General features: G+C 44.5%; 1 protein-coding gene across 9 annotated transcripts in view; it reads left to right on the top strand.

Moving 5' to 3' along the window:
• HIVEP2 (HIVEP zinc finger 2) overlaps positions 1-16,405 on the top strand; it is a 144,477-nt gene extending 128,072 nt beyond the window's left edge. For all 9 annotated transcript variants that reach the window (XM_075413910.1, XM_075413909.1, XM_075413911.1 and 6 more), the window contains 4 exons: positions 3,547-3,722; positions 6,346-6,447; positions 6,959-7,869; positions 14,726-16,405. In XM_075413910.1, coding sequence (XP_075270025.1) covers positions 3,547-3,722; positions 6,346-6,447; positions 6,959-7,869; positions 14,726-15,544 — 2,008 coding nt within the window. In that variant the 3' untranslated portion in view covers positions 15,545-16,405. The remainder of the gene's footprint in view (positions 1-3,546; positions 3,723-6,345; positions 6,448-6,958; positions 7,870-14,725) is intronic.
• The last annotated feature ends 1,229 nt before the right edge of the window (positions 16,406-17,634 follow it).

Here is a 17,634-nt window from a genome sequence, read left to right on the forward strand (position 1 = left end):
CTGTTACAGATCACTCTATAAAATGCCTCTACTATCTAATACCTTCTCTAAGAAACTTTGAATGTTACTTTCACCATCTGAAGTCATGCGCCAGTAAAGTCTATGAAACTATTTGTGTAATGTCACCTAGAAATGTCTCCTAGTAACACTTGGCTATGTTTAGATATCCTTTGAGTAAAACAAAATGTAAGAAACCTTGATGTGTACGTTAATTTCTAGAATAGGTGGGGACAAATAATCTGTGCAATAGACTGGAACTTCCTCAATAGGAGCATGTAACCTGCAAAGCTGCAGCAAATGAGACGATGTAGTGTTTATGGGTCCACTCTTTCCTTATACATCACAATTTTATCGTACATTTTATAGGAAATTTTTGTGGAAGGTTAGATTAATTCTTTTCATTAGTCTGGCTATTTGTTAGATGGATCTAATATTCTTTAGATATTATAACCACGTCTTTCACTGTTTTCTGTCCTGACTATTGAATTTGTCCTCCTTTTCAGGCTTTTGTTTATGATATCTGAAAGCTAGTTTTTAACATAGATAGGTTTCCGTGCTTGCTTGCTCTTGGCTGTTTGTAAATCTGTTTTTCTCTATTTTGCTCTATTCTCATCAAGTTCATCTTCGTATCATCTCAGCACGCACAAGTAGTGCACTGAACTGTGCAGCAAATGTCTATCGTCTTCATTTCACCTTTTCTCCCCCGGACAGACAAGCATGCGTGGTGGTACTTTGTTTCAGCGGGGTATTTGCATTTTGGTTTTTGTTGGTCTTGGGGAGCGGGTTTGCTTAGGCTTCTCAATTGCTTTTGTTTTGTAAGTAAGTGCGAAGAAGGCTGTTCAGAATCCATCGCTGAGAAAGGTCTGCGGCTGTCGGAGTGCTGGGCTTGTGGGCAGTCCTGTCTGCTGGGCAGGGACATGCAGCTGGGCAGCTGCCTTCGGCCAGCTGGGCAAAAAGCAGATAGAGGGGGCTGGGGGTGAGCAGGGAGGTGAAGGAACAGAATGAATGGAGCTGAGGCGAAAAGTAGATGTCACAGCGCGTCACCACCTCGCTGCACCAAAGCCCGTCAAGAGCAGTTTGTAAGCATTGCAGCAGAAGGGGTTTTGAAGGAAGAAGCTAACAACCATGTTATTACCTCTGGCAGGTGGCTTGATTTGAATGAAATGATCTGAATCACAAAATCTGCTTTCCATCATCTGTGACTAAAAAACCCTGATGGGATATGAAGCAGTGTTCCTCAGAGAAAAGCAGCAATTTGAAGTTCAGTCCTTGCTGCAGTACAGTTAGTTAGTTACTAATGGCGTGAAGTGAAAAGAAAGGAGGGACAGGGCAAACACGCCCGCTCATCTGACATGTGGCTTAATGACGTTATCAGCTGACAGCAAGAGTTCACTGTTTGCTTATGTTTGGTCTTTTATATCTATCTGTAAGACACTCTAATTGAAAATCCTGAACAAAATAACATTTTGGATAGAAATTGCAGGACTCTGAGGCTTGTTAATGCTTTTTAACTCTCGAGTCCCATTCAAAAGCTCAGAGTAGCAGTGACTGTAGTCCCTGTGTGAAAGTTATGTAGTGGGAAATTACTGAAAACTTTGAGAGAGGCACGAGTTAATAGTGAGATCTAATATTCCTGGGAGCTAGAAAGATAATCACCATAGACTCAGTCTTCGAGTGTTTCAGTTTTTGGACCAGGCCTTCTTTAAATGTCAAATTAGTGTGTGTCATTTCTCTTACAGTCATTGTTATGGTGAAGCATGCTTAGAGAGTCAAGGTCAGTTATGGCCAAGAACCATCCATATGAATGATGAAGAGACAGATCTTGTCTATTTGTCTTTGTGCCCAATGGGATCTGACAGGTGACAGAAGCCGGTGGAATGAGGTCAGGCAGAGGAATAGCAGAGATGGAGCAACAGAAAAGCACATGTTACAACACAGCATTTATCTCACCAATATCAATCAGGGGTGATATGGTAGACTCCATCCCAGCAAAATCAGACTATAGGGAGAGATGAAAAGAAGATAAAATGGCAGTCTTTCAAACAATAATGGACATTTTTTCTGTCTGTGGGAGAAAGCCTGGAGGTAGTTGATGAAGCAGAATCCCAGAAATATTATACAAAAAAAACCTGCTAAAAACATGGCTAAATATTAAATGACACTAGACTGTGCCAGTTTTGCCCATGGTGCCATGGACAATGAAGGAAAAGGGAGAGGGTTAACTTCTTTGGAAAGGAGATGAAAAAAGAATGGATTTAGGCATCCACATTTGAAAGAGGAGCTGATGTGCAACAAGATGGACATGAGAACAGGACAGCGTTTTATATATTTCTAAGATATTCACTTCAGTATTTATATTGCCAGTGTTATAGCTGAACATGTGGAAGGAGTGTTCATCATAGAAAAGCACACTTAAAAAATATTTCAGCTCTGTAACCCAAAAATTGCCACTTGCTTCGTGTAGAGTTAGCATCACATTAACAGAATCTTTCACACAGTCCCTTATTTATTTAAAGCGCTGTCAGTACCAACGATATTTTTTGGGCTGCACATCTGCAGGGTGACTGAAAGCACTTTGTGCTGCTTAGGGAGAGGGCAATGGAGGACAGAGGGCAGAAAAAATATTTCTCAGTTCTCGCAATTTCTGGCTTTTACTTCGGGTGAATGAGGATGAAATTCTCCCTCTAGGGAATGTCCAGTGCTCTTCAAACCTGAGAACAGCCTGAACAGGTCCCTTGGGCCCTGTTAGATTTCAGTATTAGCAATTTATCATGATTGTAAAGGCAATGTGCAGCTTTACATAGATTTGCAGATCTTACTTATTGTCTAACTACACACTATGTAATCAGCAAAAATAGCATGGAACGCTTACGCCTGTGCTAAGAAATATTCCCGTAATAGCTTTCTGCTAAGTGTGCAGGTTGGAAGTTTCCCATTTTGTTTCTAAAGCAGCGCGTACCTGAGTGAACTCAACTTAGTGTCCCTTAGGGAGGGATCCATCTTCAGGAACTGCGGGCATCTGTAGCGTAAACGCATACATCCTTGCCAGTCATCTGCATTCCCTTTATGCTTAATGGGGAGAAACAGGCATTTCCAGGATGTGATTTATCTGATCCCAAGGGATAAATACACTAAAATAGTTAAATGAACCATCCCGCAAAACGTTGCTGTTTTCAGTGGTGGTAGATGCCTGCGCTGTGCAAGACTACATTTAGCTGAAATAAATCCAGCCTGCAGACTTGTGCTTGGAGTTGCGCCGTGTCTATAGGAATGGTAGCTAATCTGTTTCCTGACAAGGTGTTTATACTGTTCTCATACTGCAGCCCTTTTGGTCTTACATTGTTAAAACACATTGAGACCAGTGCATTCCCTGAAAGGCAAATACTTTGTGAGTTTCATTTAGAAAATTCAGTAGTTCCTATGGATTTCTGTGGGTTTGTTGTGATGACGTACATACAGGATCGGGATCAGATGCATGGAGGTGATGTTTGTGCGTGTGTGCGACCTAGAGTCTCTATGATTTAAATGATTGCTCTCTTCCAACAGATACAAATCAAATGAGGATTATGTCTATGTCAGAGGTCGTGGCCGAGGAAAGTACATTTGTGAAGAATGTGGAATTCGCTGCAAAAAGCCAAGCATGCTCAAAAAACATATCCGCACTCATACTGATGTCCGACCTTATGTATGCAAGTTGTGCAATTTTGCCTTCAAAACTAAAGGTACTCGACCCTTTTTGCTGAACTCTTGCCACTTCCCAAACAAATCTTGAACTATTTTGCCATCTGGGATCCAAGCACCCTTTGCAGTCAAGGAGAGAATTTTCTTCAGAATAGAATTATTTTGTTTATGTATACAGGACTGCATGAGAGAGGTTTTTCTCTTCTGTTTAATTGATCCAGGGATTTTGTGAGACTGAGACTCCTTGAATAGCTTCATTAAGAACTATAGGCTTTTGACTGGTCCATCTGTCTGCAGAGAAAATGCAGTAGTATAAGAACCTCCCTTACAAATAATACTTTCTGTCAGAATTGTAACATGGTGCAAATTTTAATTGCAGCAACACTTAAATGCTACCAGAAGAGTGCACTTGTTATGACATAATGTAGAAGCAGAGCATCAGCTGCTGAGGAAAACATGCCTTCATGGGCTTTACAGTGGGTCAGTTTCAAGTTTATAAATAATGTATGTCTCCCAGATGGGCCACTCCATCCACTGTGGCATTAATTATGAATAGAGATCTGATAGCTTGTGTTCACATGTATTTATCAGCACAGAAAAAAGCTTCCATTTGTCACCCTGAGGCCACAGATAATAATATTCTTTGGAATTCAGATTTGCATTGCAACTGTCTCCTTAAAAGAAAAAAGTCATTTTCTTTGGTAGGATTTCTTTGTAGCACAGCCCAAATGAGCCTGACATTCCCAGTTTCTTAGCTTCCCTTTGGCAGACAGGGGAAATGGATTCTGGTCCCAGTGCCGTGAACTCACTTAAAGGGGAAGAGAGGAAGCTGAAGGAAATTTCTCCCAAGATCCCAGTGCAGCTTCATGTCTGTTTTGGGGATTGAGAATTGTAATAGTTTCCATGACTCCAGCACTTGTTCCTCTGCCAAAGATGGGAATAGCTGACGGGTGGTAGTAGACCCATCAACCTAATTTAAGATGAGAACTTTCATGGGGGTGTAGAGACAAAGGCAAGGAGCCGCTCTTTTGTACTCCCAGTAGACCATCTGGTGAGCTGTTCTGGGATCATTGTTTACTTTTGACATGGCTGGAGGAACTGGCCTTGAGGAGGGACTTGAAGGAGGATTGTGGTTTTGCAGCTGTGTTCAGAAATGACATTCCAGTCAGAAGAGATGGCATGGAAAGAAACGTGAAATCGCTTGCTGAGGTTGGCATTTCTGGCAGGGAAGAGACAAGGAGGAGGTGGTATGCTGTTGCACAAGAAGGACATGAGTAGGAAGAGATGAAGTTAGCCTTCGAAGTATGAGAAGTGTTTAAATGATGTGTTACTGCTGGTGAGATGTTGTCAGCCTCATAACTATTGTTGCTGTTTTGCTGAGAACAGTAGGGGACGGACGTTCAGACGTACTCAGGTTTTCAGCGTACACCCTGAGCTTTAGCCATCTGGAGGCATCAGTGGCCAAGTTAGACTTTTCATGCAGTGCAGAGGCACAATAAGAAACTCTTACTGAAAAGGGAATTATTTAAACTAGCGGAGACTGAAAGTCAGAGGAAAGGAGCCTGGCTTGTGAGCGTCTAAGCTCACCTCCTGCATCCGACAGAGTGGTCCAGTGTTCCTGCCCCAGGTTGCATGTGCCAGATGCACTGTCTGGAGATGCTTGTTGGGGTCCCAAAAACAGCATGAGTACATTCACAGAGTGCTTTCCATGAGCTAAGAAGCAGCGTGTTTTGGTAGTGGGTTAGGTTTGCTTGTGCCACGCTTCCCCATTGGGTGTTGCAGATGTGACTGAAGTGGCTAATGGACTGGAGCGGTATTCTCATTTCTCCAGCTTGTGCATTTTGCTCAAGAGTCTTTGCCATGAAATGTCTCTTGGGGCCAGTCTCAGCGCTGTTTTCTGCAAAGAAACAGACCAAGACAGGCACTCCAGAAGGTCAGTAGACTAGTGTTAGATTGCTCCCTCAGGGGAATGGGAGATCTAATTTCAAATCCCTGCTGTGTCTGGTTCAGATCCGTATTCCAAAGCAGGGAGATGAACCTGGGTTTCCCACATACCAGGTGAATGCTGTAAGTGCAGGTCCTCGCAGTTCAGAGATTGCAGCTAGACAGTAAACTTGCATAGAGAAGTCTCCCAAAAATGTCTTTTTTGTGGGGTACTTTTGCTTCAAAATGCTTCCAACACACTGAACATTTGGAACCTACATGTGAAGTAAATGGGAGAACCCTTAGCTTGAAAGTACCACGTTGAAAATAGGAGTGCAAGCCCTGAACGGCTGGTGTGCATTGAACTTACATTGATGTCCAGGCAGTCTGTACATATCATGAACACTGAGCCCAAGGATAGATAACATCCAAAAGTGAGTTTTTAGCCTGCTGCAGTGCCTAAACATCATATGGACAATTGGAGAGATGCCTATATACTTCTCAGGCCCTGAGCTGAGGTTTATTTGACTTTTTTTTTTTTTTTTTTTAAGAGATAAAGACCCACTCTCATTAAAACAGGCTTTGAGGGCAATGGGCTGGATGAGTCAGCCCTGTCTGTCGTGGGGTTTTTTAAACTAAAAACCCCTTTCTGCAGGATAACTGAGTTAAGATACACCAAAACATGACTGGGAGAGTGATCTTTGCTGTTGTCCATTAATTAGATTAATCTCTGTTCCATAGGAAATCTGACAAAACATATGAAGTCTAAAGCACACATGAAAAAATGCTTGGAGCTTGGAGTATCAATGACATCCGTAGATGATACTGAAACTGAAGAAGCAGGTATGTCAGAATGATTTAATTTAGTGGGAATGGCCTCTGGAGTATGCAAATAACTCATTGCACTTTAGCACAGTGGCTGGCTTGAGAAAATGTATTAAGAGTATTTGGGGCATTTTTTGATTAAGAGACATCTTTTTAATAAACAGGAAACATAAAAAATAAATCCGATCCATTTGTCTGAGTTACATTTTTTATAAAGATACAAGAGGAGAAGCTAGAAATAAAAGTATGGCAAACTTTTCAATTTAGATGTGAGAGATGGCAACATTTAGCGAAGTTGCAAGGTGGGGTAGGGTGAATTTGCTTTTTACACTTCCTTTCAGGTATGGAGTTTTAAGGTATTATTATGAAAAATTATGGTTTGAGACTATGAAGAATGGCTTTATGCAGCCATCTCAGATGGAGAGCATCTGGCAATGGCGATGGGTGTGCTGGTTGGGGAATGGATGTGGGAGAAGGCGGAAGAGGCAGGGTGTGTGCTCACCGTTTTGTCTTGCCGTGGCTGTTTCAGAAAACATGGAGGACATGCAGCAGGAGTCCGGGAAGAGTGGCAACCTGGCAGGCCTGTCGGCAGAGCACCAGTTTTCTGACGCAGAGGAGTCAGATGGCGAGGATGGCGACGACAATGACGATGATGATGAAGATGAGGATGATTTTGATGATACTCAGGGAGACTCGACACCAAAAACCAGATCAAGAAGCACCAGCCCGCAGCCCCCTCGGTTCTCCTCCCTGTCTGTGAACTCGGCTGGGGCGTCACAGGGGGCTTCCCCCGAGGGCTCCCTTTCTATGGGACATTCCTCCCTCATCAGTTACTTGGTCACCTTACCTAGCATTCAGGTTACTCAGCTTATAACACCAAGCGACTCCTGTGAAGACTCACAGATGACAGAATATCAGAGGTTTTTCCAGGGTAAAAGTACCGATTCAGAGCCCGATAAGGACAGGTTGGACATACCTAGCTGCATGGATGAGGATTACGCGCTTTCGTTAGACCCTAGTTCGTCTCCGAGGGACCTCTCACCTTCCAGTCAACAGTCGTCACCTGGCTACGATTCTTCACCCTATAGAGATAACTCACCAAAGAGGTATTTAATGCCAAAAGGGGATTTGTCACCCCGAAGACATCTGTCACCCCGAAGAGATATTTCACCCATGAGGCACCTTTCCCCACGGAAGGAGGCTGTGCTGAGGAGGGAGTTATCACCAAGACGGGACGTGTCACCAAGACGTCACCTATCGCCAAGGAGACCAATGTCACCAGGGAAAGATACATCTGTTCGAAGAGATTTGTCTCCTAGGCGAGAGAGGAGATACATGGCCTCCGTTAGAGCGGCATCTCCCCGGAGGGGCTTATACCATAATCCAGCATTGTCCATGGGTCAATATTTACAGTCTGAATCTATTCCAGTGGGGCATTCAGTAAGTATGAAAGAATATTTTCACTCCCGTTGTCAAAAACAGTGCTCTTACCTAATCTGTGCGTGGTATTTTAAAAAACTTTGCGGCTTTGTAGAAGAAGGCGACATAAGCTTTGAGCCTTGGTGAGGAGTCCTGGAACAAATGCAAGAAATTTGGAATAGATGGGGACCAAGTCAGGATGTTAATTCAGTTTAGATGCAGTAGAGTCAGCCTAAGGATCAAATCTTCACTTGGTACAAGCCTGAGTGGCTCCATTACCTTCAATGAAATTAGGCTGGCTTACATTAACTGCCTCCATCTTTATTATATTTATTTTATATATATATATATTTTATATTATATTATTTTAAAACAGCCCAGGAAGCTTACATGGTGTGTGGGGCTTGTTTCTGCACTGTGAAACCTTTTATGTGCTGTCAGATGGGATTGAGCCCAGATCAGGACTTCAGGCCCTGGTACTGCAGTACAGTGCCCATCACCGAAGTATTGTTTAATGGAATAAAGCCACTGAAATAAATGAATCCTCTCGGAAAAGGAGGGTGCCCATCAAAATGAGGATCTGTGGCTGGAGTTTAAAGGATATTATCATGTGATGGGAGCACGCAGCTGGCTGCCTCGCAGAAAGTGCCATCGCAACTGGCTGTTTCGGCAGGGACGCAACCGTCTGGGTGGAAATGGAAATATGCAAAACTTGCACAGCTGCTGTCTGTGCTGTTCCTTTTCGGTAAATCAGGTCTCAGAAACTGCCGACTTGGCACTTTTGACAGGCCTTAGCATTGACAAAGCACTGTCTCCACAAATAAATTTGGTCTTTAGAGTGAAGGAACGGCCTGACTGTGTATGCATTTATTTATTTATATATTTAGTATGCCTCCCTTGCCGCATTTGATGTTGCTGCTGTCCTCTCACTGCCTGCCTCGTCAGCCTGTGTGCCTGGGTTCAACCTGGGCAAGCTGTCTGGCTCCCACTGCCTTGGTGCTCCTGCATCCCTGCCCTCCTCCCAGCGGGGCTCTCCTCCCTGCTTCCTCATCGCCACTCTTCTCTGCTCTTTGTCTAGTCTTTGTGGTGCTTCTCTGTAGAGGAGAATTACTGAACCCTGAGCTCATAAAATCAGCATTTCCAGAGCTCTGGGGTGAGTGTCTCTCTGGAGCCAGGCTGATGTGCTGCCTGCGCCTTGGGATGGAGCGAGGGATGCAGCTGGCAAAGGTGGCTGAAGCAGTGATGGACCGAACAGAGCTGAGATGCTGCCAGCTTCGCAGATGCAAAAGTGGCTTCTCAGTTTTTCAGGGGGATAAGGGAAAGTTGCAGTGTGGGTGGCCATGGGTGTAGGAGGGAGCAACGCAGGTAATTCTCCCACATCTTAGACATGGCTCCATGGCCTGGGAAGTTTGGGGAGAGCAGCAGAGAGAGGTGTTTTACTGGGCAGTCCTTGAGGAAGGGCATGCTGAAACCCTGCTGCACTCATAGGGGTGATCACCGTATAGCTGAGAGAGGATACAAACCCTGCCAGCAGTTCTGTCGACAAAGTAAGGAAGCACAAGAAGAGGATAAAGAGCCACCAGTTTAACAGTCATTAAGTCTTAGTATCAGATGGAAGGGATTATATGAGATGCTACAGCTGACATGGTGCAGGGAGCCCCAGTGCCTGATGTCCCGTGTGAGACACTTCCACTGGCATCCTTTAGTAGAGATGCTGGATGTGTGATGATGCTGGCAGAAGGGTATGTAACAGTCACCCCTGGCCATCTGACAGTTCTTGCTGTAATGTTTGCCTTGTGTGTTATGCACACCTTCCATCAAGGCGTTTAGCACATTGTAAGGACTCTTTTAGCACCCTTAGCTCCTTCTTTTGGAAAGTCCACCATGCCAGATGGGCTTTTAACGCTTACCTTGTTTTTGAGGTAGGATCAGGCATGTGTCAGTGAAAAACCCAATGTAAATCTCGTTTGTCCTACAGGAAGCATCTGTAACTCAGTTACATGTTGAGTGTTATGAGGGAGAAGCCCAGACCTCAAGTACAGTCACTGGAACCTGAGTACAGGCGCCACTGGAAGCAGAGGCCAGGCAAATTTAAATGAGGATTTAAAGGATGATTGCCCATCTCAACAAATGCCTGCAAAGAAGGAAAGATGAATTCCTCACCTCTCAGTGCCTTTCTGGAAGACATACTTTAGCCAAACAGTAGATGAGTTTAGGTGAAACACAAATTATTATACTCAGTGTGTGGGAAGACAAATAACACCTGAGCTTGCTATAAATGAAAGCTGTCAGAGAAGAAAAAGGAATAAAGGCTGTTTTCCACTTTCAGAGAAGTGAAATCCAGCAAATCAGAACATGATTAGCAACTGCATCCGTGATGCAGATGCCAGCTTACAATCCTGCTTCCTGTTTCAGAGCTGCATTGGGTTGCCAGTTCTTGCAGGAATAAGAGAGATTTTTTGCCTCTGGTGCCTGCAGTTCCCAGAAGAGGCCAGTTTTCTTTCTTCTCCACTGAAGCTGGTGTATTGGATCTAGTCTCTTTGGCCAGTGCTGGTCTAGTTCTCCTTCACATTGCTTCCCCTTGAATGTTCATGCACTTTGGTGGTCCTGTGCAAAGAGCTTGTAAAGTGCTCTGGCACTGAAAGCACCACATAGAAAGCAATTGAACTTATTTCTTTAGGAAGTGGAAAAGAGCAAGGGGAGAGTAACTGTTTTTGTATACTGTACAAAAATACAGAAAAATACACTTTTTTTTTTCTTTGGCAGTTAGTAACAGGCTATAGTCTTGCAACAGGATACTCTCTCCAGAGTAGCCTAAGGCTCTGGTCGATGCTGGTGCACGTTTGGCTTTGGCAAGTTAAATGTCCGTATTTAAATTTAAAGGCAGATCCCCATTGCTCTCTAAATACATTTGGGATCTTCTCTTCTGTCAGTCCCAGAGGTTTCTGTCCTTTCTGAGGCTGGTGGCATTGTTGAAGGGCTCTGTTTCTTTTCCCCAGTCATTTTATGCCAGTCCTGAGAGAAAGAGTAGACATGGGAAAGCCACTTTTGTGCACCCTGAATGTGTCTCTGTTAGCGTTTTAGTCTGGATCAGGCGTATGTCTGTTGTCACATTTATTGGTCTTTGACTCAGATCACAGAGCAGTCTTGGAGTAAGTGATGTGGTTTGTTTTCAGGTGAAATTAAACCAGAAAATCTGCACCAGGAGTGCAGCAAGTGCACTTAAACTGTGAGTGGGCGTTCAAGTGAGTGAGCAGAGGTCACACAGGGTTAGTCCAAACCAACTTTCCCCTCCAACTCCACCACACTTATATTGTGAACATGGGTTCCAGCACCCACGGTTTCCTCATTTCCTGCTTGTCCCCACTACTAGCACCCTGCTGCGTCCTAGTGCGGACTGCAGCTTTTGCCTCTTTGTCCAGTCCCAGGGCTAGACACAATGAGACTGTAAGTGTATCTTGCTGTGAGCAGTGCAAACTTGTCTCTAGCAAATGTTTTAGCTTCTAGGAGGTAGTGGATTTTGCTCATGTTGCTGTTTTGTTGCACCTCTGATTCATTTTGAGGTCTGAAGCATGTCTTGATATATTCAGCAGGGCTGAGGGGAGTTAGGCACCTCTGTATCCACTTGAAAGTCGATAGGACTTAAGGTCCTTCGATCATCCCAGACGTATGGATATTAAATCCCTTCCCAAGCACTCAATACTTCGTCATCTTGAGTGAAATGCATTCCTGTGCAAAGAGCCAGCATAAAACTTCTAAATTCCAGGTAAACTGTAAATAGTTCCACTGGTGTGTGTGGGCTGCTATGGTGCATTCTCAGTAGGACTGCAAATCGAACTGATCCCGAAACTGAAATCCACACAGATTTATAGTCACTTTATTAAGCTTCATGTCTTTCAGAAAGAACGTCAGTAACATGCTCTGTTATTTAATTTCGCAATAGACCTCAACATTTTCTGGTTTTTAACTTTAAAAAGCCTCAAATACATTACGATATGGTAATCAAAGAGATTGTTTTCCACCTGCCATCTTTTTGCAAGCTGTGGTCTGAGGCTGCCAGGAGGATGCCTGCGAAGGGTACTCGGCTTTGAAATGTGACCTTCCTCTTAATCCCCCCTAGCCTGTTTTGGGTGAGGTACCAGATACGGGGTAAACCCTATCTCATCCCTGAGGTGTTCCGGAGGACCTTGTGATGCTGGGTATGGCTTTGCTCAGGGCTGTGGTGTGGCAGTCTAACTTCATAACCAGGTCAGAGAGTTTAGTGAAAAGCTCCTACAGAATACTGTTGCTTGGGAAATCATATGTCACCTGGGGCTGGAGGGAAATATGCTAAACTGCAACGAATGAGAATTAATAGGGAATTAACTGTATTCCTGTCACCTGACAAAGAGAGGAGCTCATCTCACTGCGCTGGCAGCAGCCCTTCTGACTGCACCGCAGAAAGATACCGTGACTTTCCGCACTGTGCTCAGTGATGGGATCTAATGCTCGCCCTGCCAACAGAATAAAGTCTTTGGATTTTCAGGATGTTTGTTGAAAGAAGACAGCTCCTCTAATGTTCAGTCTTTCCCCATGAATATGTATATGTGTATCTGCTTGTAGGTATGAAAATGCTAGATGTTGGTAAAGGAAATAAAAGCAGGGGAAGAAGAGTGAACAGTTATTGATGCCTGTAACCATTTACGTTGCCCATTTCCAAACTTATCTGCCAGAGCTAGAGAAAGATAATCTGATATGTGCTCAGCCAGGCTTGGAAGGCATCCAGTGGACATGCACACACTGTCACTGTCTATGTAAAAATTACGCATATGAGACATATATTGGATGATCCTGCTGATCGTGAAGCGTGTAGCAGTTCCTATCAATCACGTTAGCCACCTCTATCTGACAAGGACAGACTCTTGCTCTGTTGCCTTTTCAAACTGTGGCAGGGTATGATGTGAAGCCAATGTTTTTCTCAGAGATTTGTGTGTGACTAGATGTGATCTTTGACGAGTTTTATTCCTTTTTTGGGTTGCTTTTGCTCTATTTCGCCTAGCCCAAGTTCACATCAGATGCAATAGTGATAAATGTCATGGCTTAGGAAACAGCAAAGTGGACAGTATGACTGAGAAAGAGGTTTACAGATCAAAGACGGAAAAAAACAGGGGGCAAGCAGCTTTGCAGAGGTGAGGTTAGCGATAGGAAGGACTGACAGGGTAGGTGAGCTATGTCTTGTGGCTTGGCAGCTGCAGTTTATTCTGTAAATTTTTCCCCATTCAGCACTATAACGTGCTGTCACTGTCCTTTCTTATGACAGCTTCTCTTTTGTGAGACTCAAGTGTCTCACTTTCTGAACAGAAGAATTCCCAACATAGATCAGTCTCTGAATAATAACATCTCTTAAGTTCGAGTCTGATGATTATGGGTCACCCTTCCTGTCTGGACGTTGATTTATATCGAACAGGACAAAGCATCTGAGCACAGTGAGGCTGAGCCCCTGGGTAGCACAGAAACTGAATCTTTAATTGCCCCCTAAACCAGTTCCCTGGAACAGGATCAAGAGGTTTCTTAATGCCTTGAGAGCTAGGATTTCCCAGCAGCGAAGTGCTGCCACTTTCATGCATTGGCATTTAGCAGTGCAGTCCTCGGGCCGCCATCCCAAGGCTGTGGTAGCAGTACAGCTCTGGGGCAATTGATAGGTGTATGGTCAATTTGCAGAACAGAGATGAGCATTTTTGTTCCTTTAATTTCCTGTGGGAGTCCCTGAGAGTTGTGTGGCCAAATCCCACACACAATTATGAAAATGTCATCCTGCACTTCTGTCATCGTTATTCCTCTGGTCAGCAATAAATGATACTTAATCATCAGATGGAAAACAAATTTTAAAAGTTAAGAATGAAAAAAGAGAAACCCAAAAGCCCAGGGCATATTTAATACTGAGTGGAGATGGAGCTATTCATTCTTCCAAGGTGGGAACTAATGGGAAGGCACTGAAAATGTCAATATTGCGAGACTGGTTTTTATTAGCCATTACAAAATCCCTCATTCTTCTCCATCCCATTATGAGTGGGTGAGTCTCCCTGCGACAGCATCATCACTTTCACTCACAGCTAATGCCAGTGCTTTTGTTGTTATTTATTGTTTACACTACAGATAGGCCAGAGTGGGTGCTCCATTGTCTTAATGACTATAAAAATTTGGGTCTTCGTTGCACAGAGACATTTGAACTTCCGTGGAAACACCCGTCCCCTTTCATCAAAGATTGGGTAAAGCTCACGTCGGAGGGTAGGGGGGAACGAGTGCCTTCTGTGGGGCTCCAGAGCAGCTTTCAGCAGGCAGAGAGCAGGCACATGCAGTCAGACTTCTCCCACACTGCCAAGCAGTGGGGGTGAGCGGGCAGCATCTGGCTGTGTGTTTCTCTGCAACAAAGTGTGTGTACCCTGTGTGGACTGCCAACACCAGCACAGTTTGCACAGTTTGCCAGAAGAGAGGGTAAGATGGATCTCCTGGCCGTGTTTCTCCTGGGGAATGAAACTTTATCTATCTGCCCCAAATTCTCTCCGCAGTTTCAGTTGAATATAATACTCTTCACTTCCTGACCTAAATTGCTGCATTGCGTTGCTGAACGCTCTTCACTGGCTGCTGTCTTTCACCTCAGAGGCATGAGCCCTGTAGGGCCGAGCTAAGCAAAACCTCCCGTGTTGTTTGGAGAAGCAATTAGTGGAGTTTTCCAAATGCTTTGGGAACCGTCGGGCTGAAAGGTGGTGCTGTGTGAATGGGAGGCTGTGTTAGACAGGAAAGCAGATAGGTGGTTTGGCAGCCAGACAAGAATTTTGCTGGTAGCAGTGCTGACATTTCTTGTGTTGTTTTTTTTTTTTTTTTTTTCTGGTTACAGAGAAGGGGGTTGTCTCAGGGGCCTTACTTCAACGTGTATGGAGAAAAAGGAGGTGTGGAGCACCGCGGGTCTAGCCCCTTCCCAGAAGGTCCGAGCGACTACGTCTTCAGTCACCTTCCACTACACTCCCAGCAGCAGATCCGAGCGCCCATCCCCATGATGCCTATCGGGGGCATCCAGATGGTCCATTCAGTCCCGGCGGCCCTTTCAGGTTTACATCCTCCGTCCATGCGGGCCCTGCAGCGGGAGGGCTCTGAGGAGAAGCAAAGAGGAACCACGGAAATGCTTGCAAAAGATTCGTACAGTGTTCCTAAGCACCACGAGAAGCGCGGCTCTCTGCACAGCTTGCACCCCACCGCTCCCTCCGGCGCGCCCTCGTCCCCGTTGCTGTTGCTGGCGCAGAGCGTGTCGGAGGACAGTGTCGTAGCTACCGAAAGGGAGCAGGAGGAGAACATACAGACTTGCACAAAAGCCATAGCCTCTCTGCGAATCGCCACAGAAGAAGCCGTTCTGCACGGGGCGGAGCAGCTGCAGAGGCCTTCTGAGCCTCACCAGAAACCCTTAGAAAGTGCACATTTTAGCATTAAACACTTTAGTGGATCTGAGCCGGGCCAGACCTGTGCCTCAGCCACCCATCCTGACTTGCACGGTGGTGAACAGGACAGTTTTGGTACATCACGGACTGCGGTAGCCCATCCCCCCTTTTACAGCAAGAGCTTCGTGGACGTCCGGCAGTTGGGCTTTCACGGCAGGAGCGACCCCCCATCAAGCACACAGGAGCGAGGAGATCCGTCATCTGAGAAGAGCAAGCCGCATTGATCTGAGATGCATGGAGACTTTTCACCCGTACATTTACCCCACTTTTTTTTTTTTTGTTTTTCTAGAGGTAGAAGAAGTATTCAACTTTACAGCATGCCTGTTCTAAGTTACAGTAGTTTGCTATTATATATACTTTTGTTATATCAAAAGAATTAGACAAAATGACAAGTCATCATGAGCCTGACCAAAACTAAATTTGAAATTCTTATTGGGTCTGGTACTTTTAAATTGTACAGATGTTTGTGCCTTTTCTTTACTTTGCTTATATTCTTATAAGCATTTTTTTAGCAGTAATTTGTACATATTTTAGAATTTGTGTATCTGCTTTGTAATAAATGTAATTTCTTTCCTTTTTTGGACACTTGGATCTAAATGATGTAAAGCAAAACAGCATCAATATATGTGAGGTTGCACTAAAACATATTTTTATATGATTAAAACTGAACAGCTTTTATGTACAGCTCTGATTCTGTAATACTAATATTTATTTACTTTGTTTCATAAATTGTAAATTTTTTTCTTAATGTTGTGGATTGCTTTTCTATGTGAAGCATGGGATTTACTGTTGCGTAATTAGAACAAAATGTATATTGTAAAACAAGATATTTAAACTAGAGTTATCTTATTCTGCACTTATGCATTAGTTAAAAAGAAAAGATAAAGGATGTATCAGTCAGTTCTTAACTCTTGTAATTTTTTTTTGTCTCTCGTTTGCCGGATTGACTATAACTTAAGTGCTGATTGTGATTTTAAACTGATAGTACCGTAAAGCATTAAAGTAAAACAATGTGCTATTGTGAGTTTTTCCAAAGCTTTATAAAACAGTTATAAATATATTAAAAGTATTTGGTCTTATGTGAACACGTTGGTCTACACACTCCTTTAAAAAGCTGCTGAAAGAGCATTCCACCCCCTGTAAATCCGTGCGGGTGCATCCCCGGTGCCACTGGCGCAGCGAGGGATTGGGCGTGGGCGGCCCGGGGCTGGGGCAGAGCGGGGCAAGAGGTGCGGGATTCGGGGTCGGGAGGGCCGCAGCCTCCCAGCGCAGGGTGTCCGTCTGGGCGAGGTTTGCCCCGGAGGGAGGGCGGGAGGAGCCCGGGCCGTGTTCGGACACGTGTGGTGGGTCACCACTGCCACCAGCCCCGTGCGTGCATGGACGCGCGCGCAGTTGGACACGCGCACGCACCGGAGAAGGAGACCGATGGCCTGGATGATGTTTTGTGCTATTTAGTGGATTATGAATCTGTGAAACCGAGTTTGTATATTGACTTACAATACATTTAAGGAGTGTTCTTTACAAAAAAAAATAAATACACAGTTTCATGCATGAGGTGTCCAGTTCTCATGTGTTCTTTGAGTTTTCCAGGTTTGCTGGCCTTCCAGTATATTGCCAGAACCTTATATTCCCAAGTGCTGGTTTCCCGCATGGGGAGCGCCCTTTAAGAATGTGAACGGCAGCGAAAAATGTGGATCATCTTTTGGCCTCCTCAGGTATTCTCGAACTAAACCAGCTTATTTCTCCAATAGTACCATGTGGGGCAGAGCCACAGCTGGCACCTTGTCGTAATTCTAGCGTGATGACGCATGATGAGCGTAGCACCATAATGGGCAGTGACCGCTTCTGACCAGTAAAGGTTAGTTTCTCATACCCATTCCAGCGTTCCTGCCTTTATTCCAGACCACTATGGTAACCTTGCCAAGATCAGCCTGTGCCAGAAAACTGGCTCGTCTCAGACTGGAGTGAGGAGAAGCAGTACATGTAGTTGGAGGCGAGCAGCTTGTCGGATCACGCTCCCATAAAAAAAGGAGAAGTTGATTATATGTTTTAAATAAACAAGCTTTATCTGATGAAAGCCTCGCTCTTCTCCTCCTTGGCTGCATGCCTGTATTGAGAACAAAATGCTTTGCACAGTGATCAGGTAATCAGGTAATCACAGATATTTTATTAAAGGGGAACCAGGCAACCCCTGGCGGTAAATGCTCTGTTAACATTGCCTTTATAAGCAACCCCCCTACTGTGGGAGTTACCTCTGGCTTGTTTTATTATTTTAATTAATTTGCAGCTGCAATTCACCATACACCTTTTCAGC

Source organism: Opisthocomus hoazin, chromosome 2 (assembly GCF_030867145.1).
Source record: "Opisthocomus hoazin isolate bOpiHoa1 chromosome 2, bOpiHoa1.hap1, whole genome shotgun sequence".
NCBI lineage: Eukaryota > Metazoa > Chordata > Aves > Opisthocomiformes > Opisthocomidae > Opisthocomus > Opisthocomus hoazin.